This window comes from Drosophila subpulchrella, chromosome 3R, assembly GCF_014743375.2.
Source record: "Drosophila subpulchrella strain 33 F10 #4 breed RU33 chromosome 3R, RU_Dsub_v1.1 Primary Assembly, whole genome shotgun sequence".
Taxonomy (NCBI): domain Eukaryota; kingdom Metazoa; phylum Arthropoda; class Insecta; order Diptera; family Drosophilidae; genus Drosophila; species Drosophila subpulchrella.
Genome location: NC_050609.1, coordinates 8508790 through 8522130, shown reverse-complemented (window position 1 = coordinate 8522130; position 13341 = coordinate 8508790). Strand labels below are relative to the sequence as shown.

The 13341-nt window shown below is 38.3% G+C and overlaps 1 protein-coding gene across 1 annotated transcript; it reads right to left on the bottom strand.

Annotated features, from left to right (window-relative positions):
- Positions 1–452: 452 nt before the first annotated feature.
- On the bottom strand, positions 453–1406 carry LOC119562864 (tetratricopeptide repeat protein 12). The gene is made up of 3 exons (XM_037875978.1): positions 1216–1406; positions 813–1157; positions 453–759 (listed from the first exon to the last, which is right to left on the bottom strand). Exons 1-3 carry the CDS (start codon positions 1404–1406, stop codon positions 543–545), a joined length of 753 nt encoding a protein of 250 aa, XP_037731906.1. The 3' UTR covers positions 453–542.
- Positions 1407–13341: the final 11935 nt, after the last annotated feature.

Genomic DNA, 13341 nt, shown 5'->3' with positions numbered 1-13341 from the left:
CTGAAGTGCATTTTATGGAAAGCCTGGGGGCAAAATGAATGGCAGAAACAAAAAAATTAAGCGCAAAATAAATGTCTCCAGCTCACCTTGAGGAAGTCGAAATTTTAAGAGAGAGAAAGTTAGACAAAAGTTTATTTTTTCAATTTATTTTCCCAATGGCTTTCCCTGGCTGCCTCTCATCCTTTATCAATTTGTTGGAGTTTTTCTTTTATGAGCTGCCAGTTAATTAGGAAATAAGAGAGCGAAAGGGAGAAAAATCTGGGCGGCTAATCAGCTGAATGTTGTGGAAACAGCCAACTCAAAGGTGTTCGAAGCGGAAATGAGGTAATCCAGGAAAGGAGCTAAAGTCGGGTTGGAAAACACTAAATGATTTTCACCTTAACTGGCTTGAAAATGAGATGAGGATTGAGCAAAATAATTAAATTCACCTCCACAAAAAAAAATATACTTTTAAAATGTTAATGTTATTTATTTATATTTTTTGCGCCACAAATAATTTTGTTTTAATGGTTACTATTTTCATATAATTTTACTTGTGCCCCTTAAAGAAGGGAACGCATTTTGTCCAAAAAATCATCGATAAATTCTCTCTGGGATCTGTTTAAACGTCTGGCTTGAGAAACACTATCTTCGTAGTTAGCCTCATCGTTCAGACGTTTATAAGCAGCTGCCCGATAAAGCCAAGCACGCAGGTAGTTTCCATCCAGTTTGGCTATTACATAATCACAATCCATAATACTTAGCTTGAATTCGCGCATTCTGAAAATACATTTGTTTTAAAATAGCATATCATATGAAATACCATAACTCACTTAATAGAACACATGGCTCGGTTTACATACAAAACTGGTGTGTCTTTAATATATTCCAGACCTTTTGTATAGTAGTTTTTTGCCAAAGAGAAGTTTAGCTTGCGATACTCGGAGTTTCCCATCCGTCGAAAAGTTTCGGCCACACATTCTCGCTGTTCTCTAGCCAGGACTCGATCCTCGGGATTTGAATTAATTTGACGCATAAAGGTAAACTGATCTGTGTTAATCGGGACTTTCTTTGTTTTGGGGCGACGATAGACTGAGGTTTTCCTTGCATTTCGTTGTGTTACCAGAAATTCCAAATCGTTTATGGTAAGCGTCGACTTTACCCTGTTCTTTGACGAACTAGGGAAATAACTCTTTATAGAGGATATTACTTATTGGATATTACGCAGCTACTCACTCTGTTTTGTTGGCGTTTTCAATCGCTTCTAGGCACTCAATAACTTCTTCGACTTTAGAAGGATGTTCATCGAGGAACGACTCATCGCTTTCGGGATGTTGATATATTAGAATCTCTTGTTTGGCTTCTTCTGAGATAGTTTGTTTTTCAATGTCCTCTTTTTTGCCTAGTGTTTTGGTGGTTAAAGACATATTTTTTTGATTATTTTGTATATTATATAAGAGTGATTGTGTATTTGGTTTCAGTGTGTTGATGTGAGAAGTAACATCAGAATATTTAAGTTTGACATTCAAAGCATAACATACATTTCTAGTTGTGATACAAAATTCAGAAAATTGCCTAGCAAATTATGATAAACAAATTGTAATTGTAATTTTGAAAACTTAAACTTTTCGGATTTTCTGATAGCCAATGCTCAAGTATTCATAACAAGGAAACTTAGGGGAATATTTATTTTAATTCCCATCTGAGCTCCTTGCTTATTTCCTTTTGTCTTCGTTATCTCTTGCCTTTTCCTGCCCACCCACACCCCCATTTCCTGCCATCATCTGATTATATATTCCTCTCAAATTAATTGACTTTTGCATCAGCAAATTAAATTGTCGCGACCCAGAATCTTTTACGCTCCACCACAAAAACCAAAGGCAGCCCAGCTAAAAACCCGATTTAACCCAAACCAAATTCCCCGCCCAGCGGCAAGATTCCTTCTGTTCTGTGATTGTGCTTCTTCATCCCACAGCCGTTGGATATTTTTGCATAAAATTCTCTGTGCTTCGAGCGATTTTTAATTTGAATTAAAAATGCATCATTGCGTTGATTTTAATGCACACACAATTAAAACGGCAAGTCAGGAAATTGCCAAATGCATTTAAAAGCCAAGAGAAAATCCAAATGCGAAAATCAATGAGCAATTGTGAATGCAAATTGGAAAAATTCAAAGCGAGGGAGTTAAAACGAGACAAAAACAAGACAGCAGATACAAAATGGAAAAAAGTCGAGCGCGTTGAAATTAAATGAACTGAATGCAAATCAAACTAATGTAGAGCTGACAACATACGCACATTTCAAACCATCACCCCCTGCGATTTTCCCGAGGAAAAGCTGAAAAGTTTCGCCTGCTAATCGCTAATTGCTTTTAAAGACAGACGGGGGAAAATTCGGAAAGTCGGGGGGCTGGGCTGTAATTGTCGCGCTTTTCAAAATGCTCAATTTGCAATGCAAATGTCAAGCATTAGTTTAGCAGCTAACGCCTGCTGTCAACAGATGGCGCCACCGCGGAATGAAAATGAAAATACTTTTATGGCCCGCAGTGTATGTACAGTGGGTGTGGGTGGCAGATCAAGCTGGCAGTGTTTGGCAACAGCTTAGCGCACAATCAATTAAACTGGTTTATTGACACTTTTCCTCTGACACAGACACACACTTGACACCAACACACAGCACAGTGGAAATCGTGCAAGGGGAAGATAAAGAAAAGTTAAGGGAGACTCTTAAGTACTCTGATGCCTGAGAATGGGGCTCTGAAAAGTATGCTATATGTTTGTAGAGTTCCCATTGTATCTTTTGTCTTTTATCTTTTTTTGTAAACATTCTAAATATACCAAAGATATTATTATCAAAAGTTACTCACACTTTTTAAATATTGTTTTAATGTTTCTATCCCAGCTCTTGCATTTTTCTCTCACACCGAACCATCTGTACCATCCCTAAGCACTTCCTCTACCCTATAAACACTTGAGTGTCTCATACAAAAAAGTAAACTGTGCAATTAGTTGACTTAACTTCTTTGACATAGAATTGGCTATTTATTAAGCAGCACAAAAGGCATTTTTCTCCATCCCCCATCTATTTCGCAGGACTGCCTCACTTCTGTGCTCAGGCAAACGGAAATTGAGTGTCCTTGCAGAAGGGATTTATTTATGGTTCATAGATTAAATACTAATTAACACCCAACCACACAGGCGCAGCCAGTGCGTTGGCATTTGATTTATGTGGGGAGCATCTCGGCCTTTGTGCGTGTGTCCTGTGTGTCCTGTAAGGATTAGACGGGGCAGCTGGAAAAGAATAACAGGGCGCCGAAGGACCCCAAACATTTGCCTGGCCCATTGACCAAGGTCCTTCGTCCTTCTCCTCGACTATTATGCGTATCTCTCGCTCGCTACGCTTAACGCCATAAATTCTGCTTAAATTATTGGGGTTGGTTAACACGCTCCATTTTCGTTTTCGTTTTCGGATTCGCATTTACTTTTATGCTCTTCATTTGTTTTTGCACCCATTGTCTGTCCATTCATGTGGGGGCCCACTGTGGTGGCCACCTTTAAGGTCGCCATTCGAGACGCAAATTACCATATAAAAATATTTTTCTCTTTTTATACCAACAATCTTTCAGGCATTGTTCGCAGTGCACTGGCGGAGGTGGAGGTGTTGGCTGTTGGAGCCTGTTAAATTTATGTGTCTGCATGTCGCGGACGCGTAAAAAACCTGCATAAGAATCAGATTCACTGCGAATCCATTCGGTTTGGGGGTGCGACGTATAATCAAGCGAGACAATGCACATAAAGTCTGCTCAACTCTTTTGGAGGTCTGAGTGCGTTGATTAACGACTAACTGTCCAGTTACCCTCCCCTGGGTGCATAAAGCAAAATTTAAATTTCGCGATTAACTCTTTAACTTCAGAATATTTTTAAAAACCTTAAATTTTCTTTGAGTGTGATTCGTGTACTGGCATTTTTCGTTTGATCCACACACCAGATTATGGTATTTATCGGCCCATGCAAATGAAAGAGGAATATCATCTCTGTGCGCAGCGTGATGTTTTAAGTCTACCTCATTTGAATGCACTAATTAAATGTGCTTTAACGGAAAATCACTTAAAAATCGAAATGTGCGATTCATGATGACAGCATTCATATGTATGTATGGGAGTCCAGGAAAAAGATTGATAGATCGATTTTTAATAGCCAGGCTTATGGTCATAAAAGAGTTAAGAGTAACTTGACAACTTTTGGTGCAATAAATATAATTTTTGGTTGATTTATATTCTAATATAAAAAGATGTAAGTATTCACATTTTAAATTGTTACATGCCAAAATTGTTCCATACCAAAAAATGAAAAGTTTAGCCGAATCTGTTTCGCTCGAGAAATATATACTTAAATTTTTCTAATATTGTTATTTGTTAAGTGCTAAATACTTTCAGCGATTTTTTCTATATTTTTAACATCGATGATGTTAAACTTATTCACCTGCCCTTCTTAAACAAATTTTAAAATTGAATTAACTTAAGTTAAAATTGCTTTGTTTGAATTTCAAACTTTGAAAGTCATCAGGACCGAACTTCTTTCTGACAATTAAAAAAAAATTCTTCTGATTGCATTAAAAAAATCATTCTGCTCACTTTCTTTTTTTGCATTTATTTATACTCTGATTAATCCATTATGGCATTTCGCATGCAATTTGTTAGTGGAAAATCCGCTACTTAATCGAATTAATTAAAATTTCATATCACGCTGAAAGCCCAAATCGTGAAAGTCTACAAAAAGACCGAAACAATTTTAAGTTGAGCGCACAAAAGCCGACCGCATATCAAATATGCGTCTAGGTGGGCCTGCATGTGTACGGGGGATGTCATTAAATGCAAATTTATTTAAATTTCATTATTGAATATAATCGGCGCGGGGCTCTGAAATCGTTTTGGTAATCGCAGCCAGAAAACTGGTTGAATGTTTTCGCTTGGCACCAATTAAATTCCCCAATGTAACGCACAGAAGGGCACACATCCCCTGGTGTCCGTGTGTGGAAATGCAAATATCCGCAATTAAGCAATAATAATAAGCATCATTAATAAATCATTGCGAGCGCAGGACAAAAAAAGATTGAAATATATGAATAAATTGAATGGCACGGTCAGCCCACAAAGAGTATTGAAGTGGCAAGAGAGATCCATTGAGATCCATTGACAGTTGGTGGTGAACTCATGTGTGAGACCCTTACTTTGTACTCCGCTACTGAGAAGTGCAATTAACAGACCGTTTGCATTTAAATCTTGGCAACTTTACTTTAAGCTCTCGTTTAAAAACCTTTTTGCCATCAAAAGTACAAATATATAATGCTTGGCTACAAAAAAATAAATGCCAAAAGAGTAAAAAAGTTGCCATGTTATGTTCTTTCAATTAAGAAGCTTAAACATTTTTTTAAACATTTTTTTTTAATAATATAATGATGAATGCTGAACATGTGTTGTATGAAGTAAGGAAATTTATAAAATTTTAGGTATATAAAATCATTTTATATAAGTTACAACTTCTCTCCTTATGCATGTTTTATACCCACGAAAAGTCTTTACTCCGACTTCAAGAAACTGTACTTCGTAGCTTTTCAATTGCCTGCCGATATTTCAATTTTCCCCTAAAAGCCCATAACTCATCGATCACGACAGTTGGCTTCGGTTCTGTATAGACTTAACCCTCGAAAGCAGTTTCGTGTGCTCCCCGCCCCCCCCAGAAACAAAAAGCAATTAAAACGTTTTCCTCATCGTGGTTTGTTTTCGGGGATTCCCTGCACCATCGACCGCCCAAAAACACTTGACACTACAACTACGAGTTACGTTTTCCTGTCTCCTGGTCGCGTATAAAAGTTTAGCACATTCTTCTTGGACACCCTCGTAAATTTCGAAATGGACGTTTTTATGTGTGTGTATGGCGGCGGGGCACTTCAAATAATTTCAGTGCACAAAAATTTATTGCAATTTTGGTAATGAGTGTGTGCAGTTCAAAAAAAGAAGAGAAAGAAGTTTGCAGGACTTGCAGCGAAATGAAGAAGGAAAAATCCAGGCAGGACCTTAGCTTCTGCCTTAATGCTGTTAGTGTTTGCCCGGCGGTTTTCCTGCTTGTTTGTTGGTCTTCTTGTTTGAACTTTGTGGCATTTCCGTTGCACTTCTTTTGTGCTTGTTTGCCAGCGGAAACGGAAGTTTTTAATGTTGCCCATTGGCCGTAAGTTCGCGTGGATCGTTCTCAAACGATTGCCGTCATTGTTTTCGCTTAAAATTAAATGTTTTCCCCTTTGCCAGATACTCTTGAATGCAATGCTTTAAAGGCCCCCCAAAAATCCCGTACTGTGGGCCAACAAAAGCGCATTGCATTGGTTTATTTTTGTGCAAAAGTTTTGTACAAGCGGCTGCCCGCATTTTTGTTGTTCCCTCATATGGTAAAAGGCCTATCCGCAGCGCAGGAGCCACAGTCCAAGATAAACATACTCAAACAGCACTGGAACACTGAGAGAAATTGCACTATTTGATATCGTAACTTTTATGATCCATTAGGTAAACACTACTGCAAGTTGCATTACTTACAATGAATGTTTCCAGGAATACTATCTGGAGATTTCTTTAAATTATGTTATTATCTTTAAATTTTTTTAGACGATTTTTTTTTACTGTGTTCGCATAGAGAATCAGAGGTGGTTTGATGAGGAGGGGAAAGAAAGGGGTTGCAGAGCGTCAAGTGCGTTTACGTTGTAGCCCAAAATGCACGTCGCTCGTAAATCTCGCGCGTGAAAAACATCAGTTTTCGCTGTTGGCCAGAAGTCTGAGGCTGCCGGCAAAAGGGGTAATTCTACAGAGAAATGGGCGCGGCTTTTGGGCTTGGGTTTTGCTGTAGGGGATAGGGGTTTGGTTGGCGGTCTGAGCTTCGCGGTCGCGTGTCGGCCCCTCTTATGCATATATACTGCTTTAAGTCCTTGGTCAAATCTAGGCGCAGGCCGGCACTCAGATTAAGTACAGAAAGAGTAAAACATATTCTTTAAAAGTTGTTTCAACTAAAGTTTTTCAATATAAATTTAAAGGTTTTAAAGGTTTTTGAATTGCCCAAAAACTTGATTGATTTTTGAGAAGAAACAAATTTAATTAAATAATTACCTTGAGTTTCTGTAGAAGGCCTCTGCAGCCAGTGATCGGTAAAATAGTTTTTAGTTTAACATTGTATGCTAAGCTTAATTTGTTAAATAAATAAATAAATAAATAATATCCTTGAGTTTGTATCATATATGAAAGATTAACCTTAAAAACTGGTTTTTATTTAAATAAAATATTTTCATATTTCGGACTAATCTGAATAATTAAAGAAATCGTTCATACTAATGGCTTTCAGACACTGGGTCATAATGCTTCCTTAATTCTGCGTGTTGCTAAGACTTGGAAAAAACCAATCAGTCTTAATTTAGGAAAGTGTCATACGGCCATAGCTTATCCTTTAAGCAATTAAAATTTGAAAATAAGAATTCCCTACTATACATACTCCCTCATTTCCGATTTCTCACACCTTTTAAGCCGTCTCAAATGTGGCCAGACCACTCATAGACTGGCTCAAACTCTCCTATTCCCCGTGACATGGTCTTTGGTTACAAAACGGACCTTGCAACTGTCATATACTTAACCGGAAACCGAGACCAGCTTAAAAATCAGACAGCCATGGCGGCCGGAAAAGGGGGTAAAAGGTGGACACGCCGGACGGATATTGCCCAGCTGCCTTTTGTCGCGCCACTCGGCAGCTTTTGATGTCGGCTGTTTGTTTTGGTTTCATTTTTAATACCCCTGCGCACAACCCTAGTGGGGAATTTTTAACTCACACCTGGTCAGCACCCCAACTCGGGTTTCTTTCTTTTTTTATCCTAACCCCCATAGGGCACTTCAACTGGTCTCTCGCTCGCACTGATACAGAAATTAATTGCGTGGATCGAGTGGCCCACTGAGATGGAGGGAGTAAGTGTGTGTTACCAAAATGTTGACGCTCGCTAAGCCAGCTACCAGCTTTTCCCCTCTCCTCTTTCACCCCTTGGAAAACCCATAGTCCGCCCATCTCCATGAATCTCGAACCGCAGAGCCCCAAAAGTGACAAACGCAAACACATTTGCCGGGCCATCCGACATCCGCCAGATACTCTGTATCTATATGTATATATCTGCATCCACGTCCACGTGCGACTGTGTGCGTTGCAGGCACTTGACGAGATTTGTTTATTTGTCTATGCGAATGGCCCGTCTGTGGCCGTCTGTGTTTGGATTTGGCCGTCTGGGCGGCAACAACAATAAAATTAAAGAAAAATCTATATATGCATATGAGCCTGATAAAGGCCAAGGGGGACGAGGGGGCGACAGACAGGACCAAATCCGTTGAAACAACAGCAAAACAAATCTGTGAATCTGTGAAATCCTTTTGTATTGTTCGAATCAGGAGACCCGCAGAAAATTCAATTCAACTTAACCGCCAGCAAATTGCTGTCAACTTGAAATCGCCTTCACTTTTTTGGAATGCTGCTTTTGCGCCGACAAATTTTTATTGAAATTCAACGGAGATAATCAGATAACAACTCTTTGATGTACAAAATTTCAAAACAATTGGGGGTTAATATGGGCAACACAAAATTAAATCAAAACTTTAAAGATTGTTGTGACAGGAATTTTATTAAATTGTATTTGCCTTTCAGAGAATTACAATGTATTTGTTTTTTATTGAAAATGCTACATAAATGCCTTCTGGGGACGGGATTAACTCACCTCTAACCCCAGCATACACACGTGATTTAAATTAATTTAATGAAGCTGCAGCTACGTGCACTTTTCATTAAGTTATTTTTATACCGAACGCAATTTGCAGATTTTTGATTGAATTTTCCACCGTCGAAGGCCATACTCGCTTTGATTGAGTGCACAATTTGTTAATTCGATTTTCATTCTATCTGCACTTCTCACTCTTTGGCAAACAGCGCTTGCCAATTTGTTTAAGCAGGCAAAAATGTTTAATCGCATTTAATTATTTAATTTGTTAGTTGATGAAGGGAAGGCCGGACTTGCTTGCATGCATATATTAATTATTTTCGAGCATGCATAAATTAATAGAAAATCCATTTTGCATTTTGAATAATTTATACTAAATCTTTAACGAGCAATTTTTCTCCTTTTCCCCCTATTGATTTGTAAATATTTCATGTTGTTTACAATGCTGACTTTTTTGTTGTTGTATTCATCTCAAACATACCGATGACAATGCAGAATAATAATGCAATATTTGTGTAGAGTTCATTAATTTGTAATGAGATAAAAATGTGTAACATTAGAGAAAATCGGCTTTAAACAATGCAATAAACAAACACCGATTAAATGTATGTTATTTTATAGCAAATTTGTGTAAAGATTATTTTAGATTGTTCATGCATGGTTGTTAAATGTATTATATTCCACTCCTATATATTTGAAGAACAGCAATTTCTAATTTGTTTACTTTAATCTTTAATGTCTACTTGTTCTTCTTATTGCATGTTATCGATTTCTGTCTTATTAAATTACTCATTGAGAAATCTGCTTTATTTACCATCCATTAATTATCCTATCTCACTTAGTAAACTATGTATACAATCCAAATTGTATTTAACAGTGCATTAAATAAGAAATATATGCTGCTTGAAAATTGAGCCAAAAGCAATATTTATACTTAAAGAGGGAGGGAGGCCATTAATTTCGCCAAAGCCGCGTAAATATTTATACGCAAATTGCATATGTCTGAGACTCGAACAACGTTTTCGGCATTTGCTCATTTGTGGAGGTCAACAAGAGATTTCCATAATGCTCGGGGAGATTGTGGAAAGGGAATGGCTTTTGGAAGCAGCTGCCGATTCCTTTCGGACTTTGGCTTGGGGTATTCCGATTGCCGAGACCCGGACTTTTGGATGGTATTGCGTTGAGATGGGCTGGGGGGAATTGTGGTCAAAGTCTCCGAGTCGCCAATTTGCCCGCCGGGCTATTTGTGTATTTGTTGATTTATGCAGCGACCGGGGCTTCTTGGGGCCCACCTGCAGAGGCACTGGGCACCCTTGCCCAGCGAAATCCCCTCAAAAGCCCCTTGGAAACCCTCCCCCCGGTTGCCTTTAGCCCGTGGCTGTGCAGTTGCATTATTCAAAATTGGAAAATCCCTCCCGTTTCACAGCCCATCGAGTGATTTAGCGTGTGCCTTGCCCGTTAACCGCAATGCAATTGTAATTACCCCGAATGGCTTCCGCACCAGAATGTCCTCCACCCACAAAATCACTGGGACCTTTTGCCCCACCCCCCACTTATCCCATTTTTCTGGTCTACTCCTCGCTGTGTTTATTGGTCGTGCAATGCTGCAATTAGTTCCAAATCATAAACGCCACTTCCGCCTGGTCAACATGGTGTTTTCGACTGCCCAATCCATTCTATTCTGTTAACCCAAAAGTCCAGTGCAGAATTGCGTGTAAATTTAAAATTTTAATCGTTTCTGTGCACGCACTCAAAACGCAACCGCAGCCAAAACACAGCGACAACAATGCCATTGAAATTGTATGCAGATTTATATACATATAGCCTTTGTCAGAAGATAAAGAATAGCTTGCAGGGCTTCCAGGAATTTAAAGCGTTTGGGGTTTTTAAATAAATGGCATTTAATATTTTGTATGGTTAGTCACTGAAATATTACGTGGACTTTATAATTTTTGAAGTGCATTTCTCCGTTAATTTTTCATTTATAAATATAGCGTTTGCCGAAAAAAATAGAAATGCTCATAATAAACCGGAAACCTTTAATTTAGTTGTGGCCTAATATAAAATATCATTTTATATTCAAATGTATTCTAATGCAAATGGAATAATGGTACACATATTTATGAACTTATTCCTGTACACATTATAATATTTTCTAGTTCTTTCTACTTTTTGTTTATATTTCAAATTTAAATAAATATTTATGCATTCTAAATAAAATGTTTACTAACCATTTACAAATATAAAATAAATGTAAGGTAACAAATACAATTCTTTGAAAATGTATATTTTTTGGTTTTTAAATGAAATTAAATAAGTTTAATTGTCATAAAATTTTTTTTTAATTCCGAGAACAGAGAAAACCTTTTTGAATGTGAAAACATAAATAAGTAGAATTTTTTTTGGAAGTGGTGATTCTCGAGCATTAATGGAACGCATTTGCAGCTGTATTTTCATTTACACAGCATTTAAATATTTTCCAAATATTTTATCAATTTCATATTGGTCGAACGGCTTTTCCCGAGTTTTTCCAGTAAGCAGAAATTAAATTTTGCCTGGCCACGTTTCAACCATCCCCATTTTGCCCCCTCCCCACACAGAACTCGAACCATTTCGCTGTTGGCATGCGTATTGCGTATCTGAGGTGTATCTGTGTATTTATAATTTATATGCATTGTCAGCGAGCGCAGGTTGGCAGTTGCCATCTCTCATGCACTTGGCTTACCGCTCCACCCAGGCACCCACCATTTCACCCACTTTCTCCCACCTTTCCACCCGCCTTTTCCGGCCCTCCACATTTGCAGGCAGTGCACTCAGTTGTTACAGGCGATTGTTTTATGCGTTTGCACAGACACCGAAGCGATACTGCATTGTTGCATATTTAGCAATAATAAAATATTTAGTGCCATTTCCATAAATTTATTATCGCCACGTTTTCAAGAATTGCAGGAGGGCTGAATTACATTGCATTGACCATTCATTGAACAAACAGTGGTGTTGGTTTTTGCCTTGTTGTTTTATAGTTTAAATACATATTGGTAAAAGCATACGGCCGTATGATAAATTTGGATTGGATTGCGCCAAGATTGAACTCTCTTTTGGCCTTAAATATTATTTTTCGGTTCGAAATATCCTTACCCCTCCTACCAAACTGACAATCTGCAATGCAAAATTGGCCTGCTAGAATGATAAATTACACACCTTCCACCTGGACAATTAGGTGCGAGGCCGAAGATGGGGTAGGGTTTAGAGTCTGTTCAGCAATTTGTTGCATTCATGCATTGCGCAAATGTTTCCCAGACATTTCAGGAATTTTCGGCCAAGGTCTCCTCGGAGGATGAGATGTGGATTTAAGCAAATGCCAAGACAGGATGGAATTTATTGCCTGCTGCTGCGATTGGAGGTGTTTAGAAGGGGTACTGTGACCCTAAGTAGTTGACCTTCGTAGGTGGATAAACGTCATAAATAAATCTCATTGTTTAATAGTTAGCCAGTCGAATATTTTGGGGTATGAATAAATATGATAGCTGAAGCATAGGAGACTACACTTGGAGTCAATCAAAATACCTCGTCTTCCTTGGTTTCTTTCATAAAACACTGTTCCCTTTGGTAGTGTGTACAATATTCCCTTTGATTCGTCAGAGTTGCATTTTTTACTTCTTTTGTTATCGATAAATGCCAGTAAAAGCAAATAATCGATGATGTAATATATACGAAAATAATATTGCACTTATTTATTTATTTATTCCCATATTTTTTGTGCCGCCGCCTTTCGTTGTCCATAAATATTCGCTAAATGATAATCATAAACAATTTTGTCGCTTTAAGCTGATGGCAAGGAGAAAGGCCCATTGAGGACGACAGAAGTTACGGGATGGGCAGGGGGCTTGCGGATATGATACACACCATTGGGGGATTATTGTTGGATGATAAATGTGCTTAGGGTCGCGCCGAGTGTCAATTGTGTGTGGATAAATAAAACACAGATTTAACCATATATTATGGTGCAGCGTGTGTTCGGTTCTGTAAATACCCGCACATTTGCAGCTTTGAACCTGGGGGTTTGGGCTTGGATTGCACTGTTGCAGGGCCGATAAGTTGAAATAATTCATTAAATATTTAATTGTATGTTGAAGTTGTCAAATCAATGCGCCAGCTTTTGATTTGTTGTCTGTGATTCGATGATAAGGGAAGTGGATTTGCTTTATTGGTTTTTACTCTGGAATGTGTAAATTTGAGCTTTTGAAAATGCATCCCATTGTATTTCTTCAACTTTAAGCTTATTGTAAGGGTTGCACTAATAACCCATATTAGATGAACATTTTTCATTAAGCTTGATCCCTTTTCAATGAGTTGGCATGCCAAAAACGGATTTCAGGCTACCAGTTCAGCAATAATTTGAGTGTGAGAGCCTTAAGTTTCCCTTTTTTTGCCTATCAATTGCTGCAGACCTTTTGGCTATATGAGAAGTGCTGTGGCCTCTATCCAATAAGCAGCTCGAGTTGCTTTCATCCGGTTAAAAGAGGTTGCCTCAATTGCAACGGGGAAGGGAAAAATAGGATGTGGATGGCAGGG

Excerpts from the sequence above, each read along its gene's own strand:
- LOC119562864 (XM_037875978.1), bottom strand. The coding sequence starts at position 1,406 with ATGTCTTTAACCACCAAAACACTAGGCAAAAAAGAGGACATTGAAAAA. Across the intron at positions 1,158-1,215 it reads GAAAACGCCAACAAAACAGA|TTCGTCAAAGAACAGGGTAA; the intron begins GTGAGTAGCTGC and ends TTATTTCCCTAG. Across the intron at positions 760-812 it reads CGAGCCATGTGTTCTATTAA|AATGCGCGAATTCAAGCTAA; the intron begins GTGAGTTATGGT and ends ATGTATTTTCAG.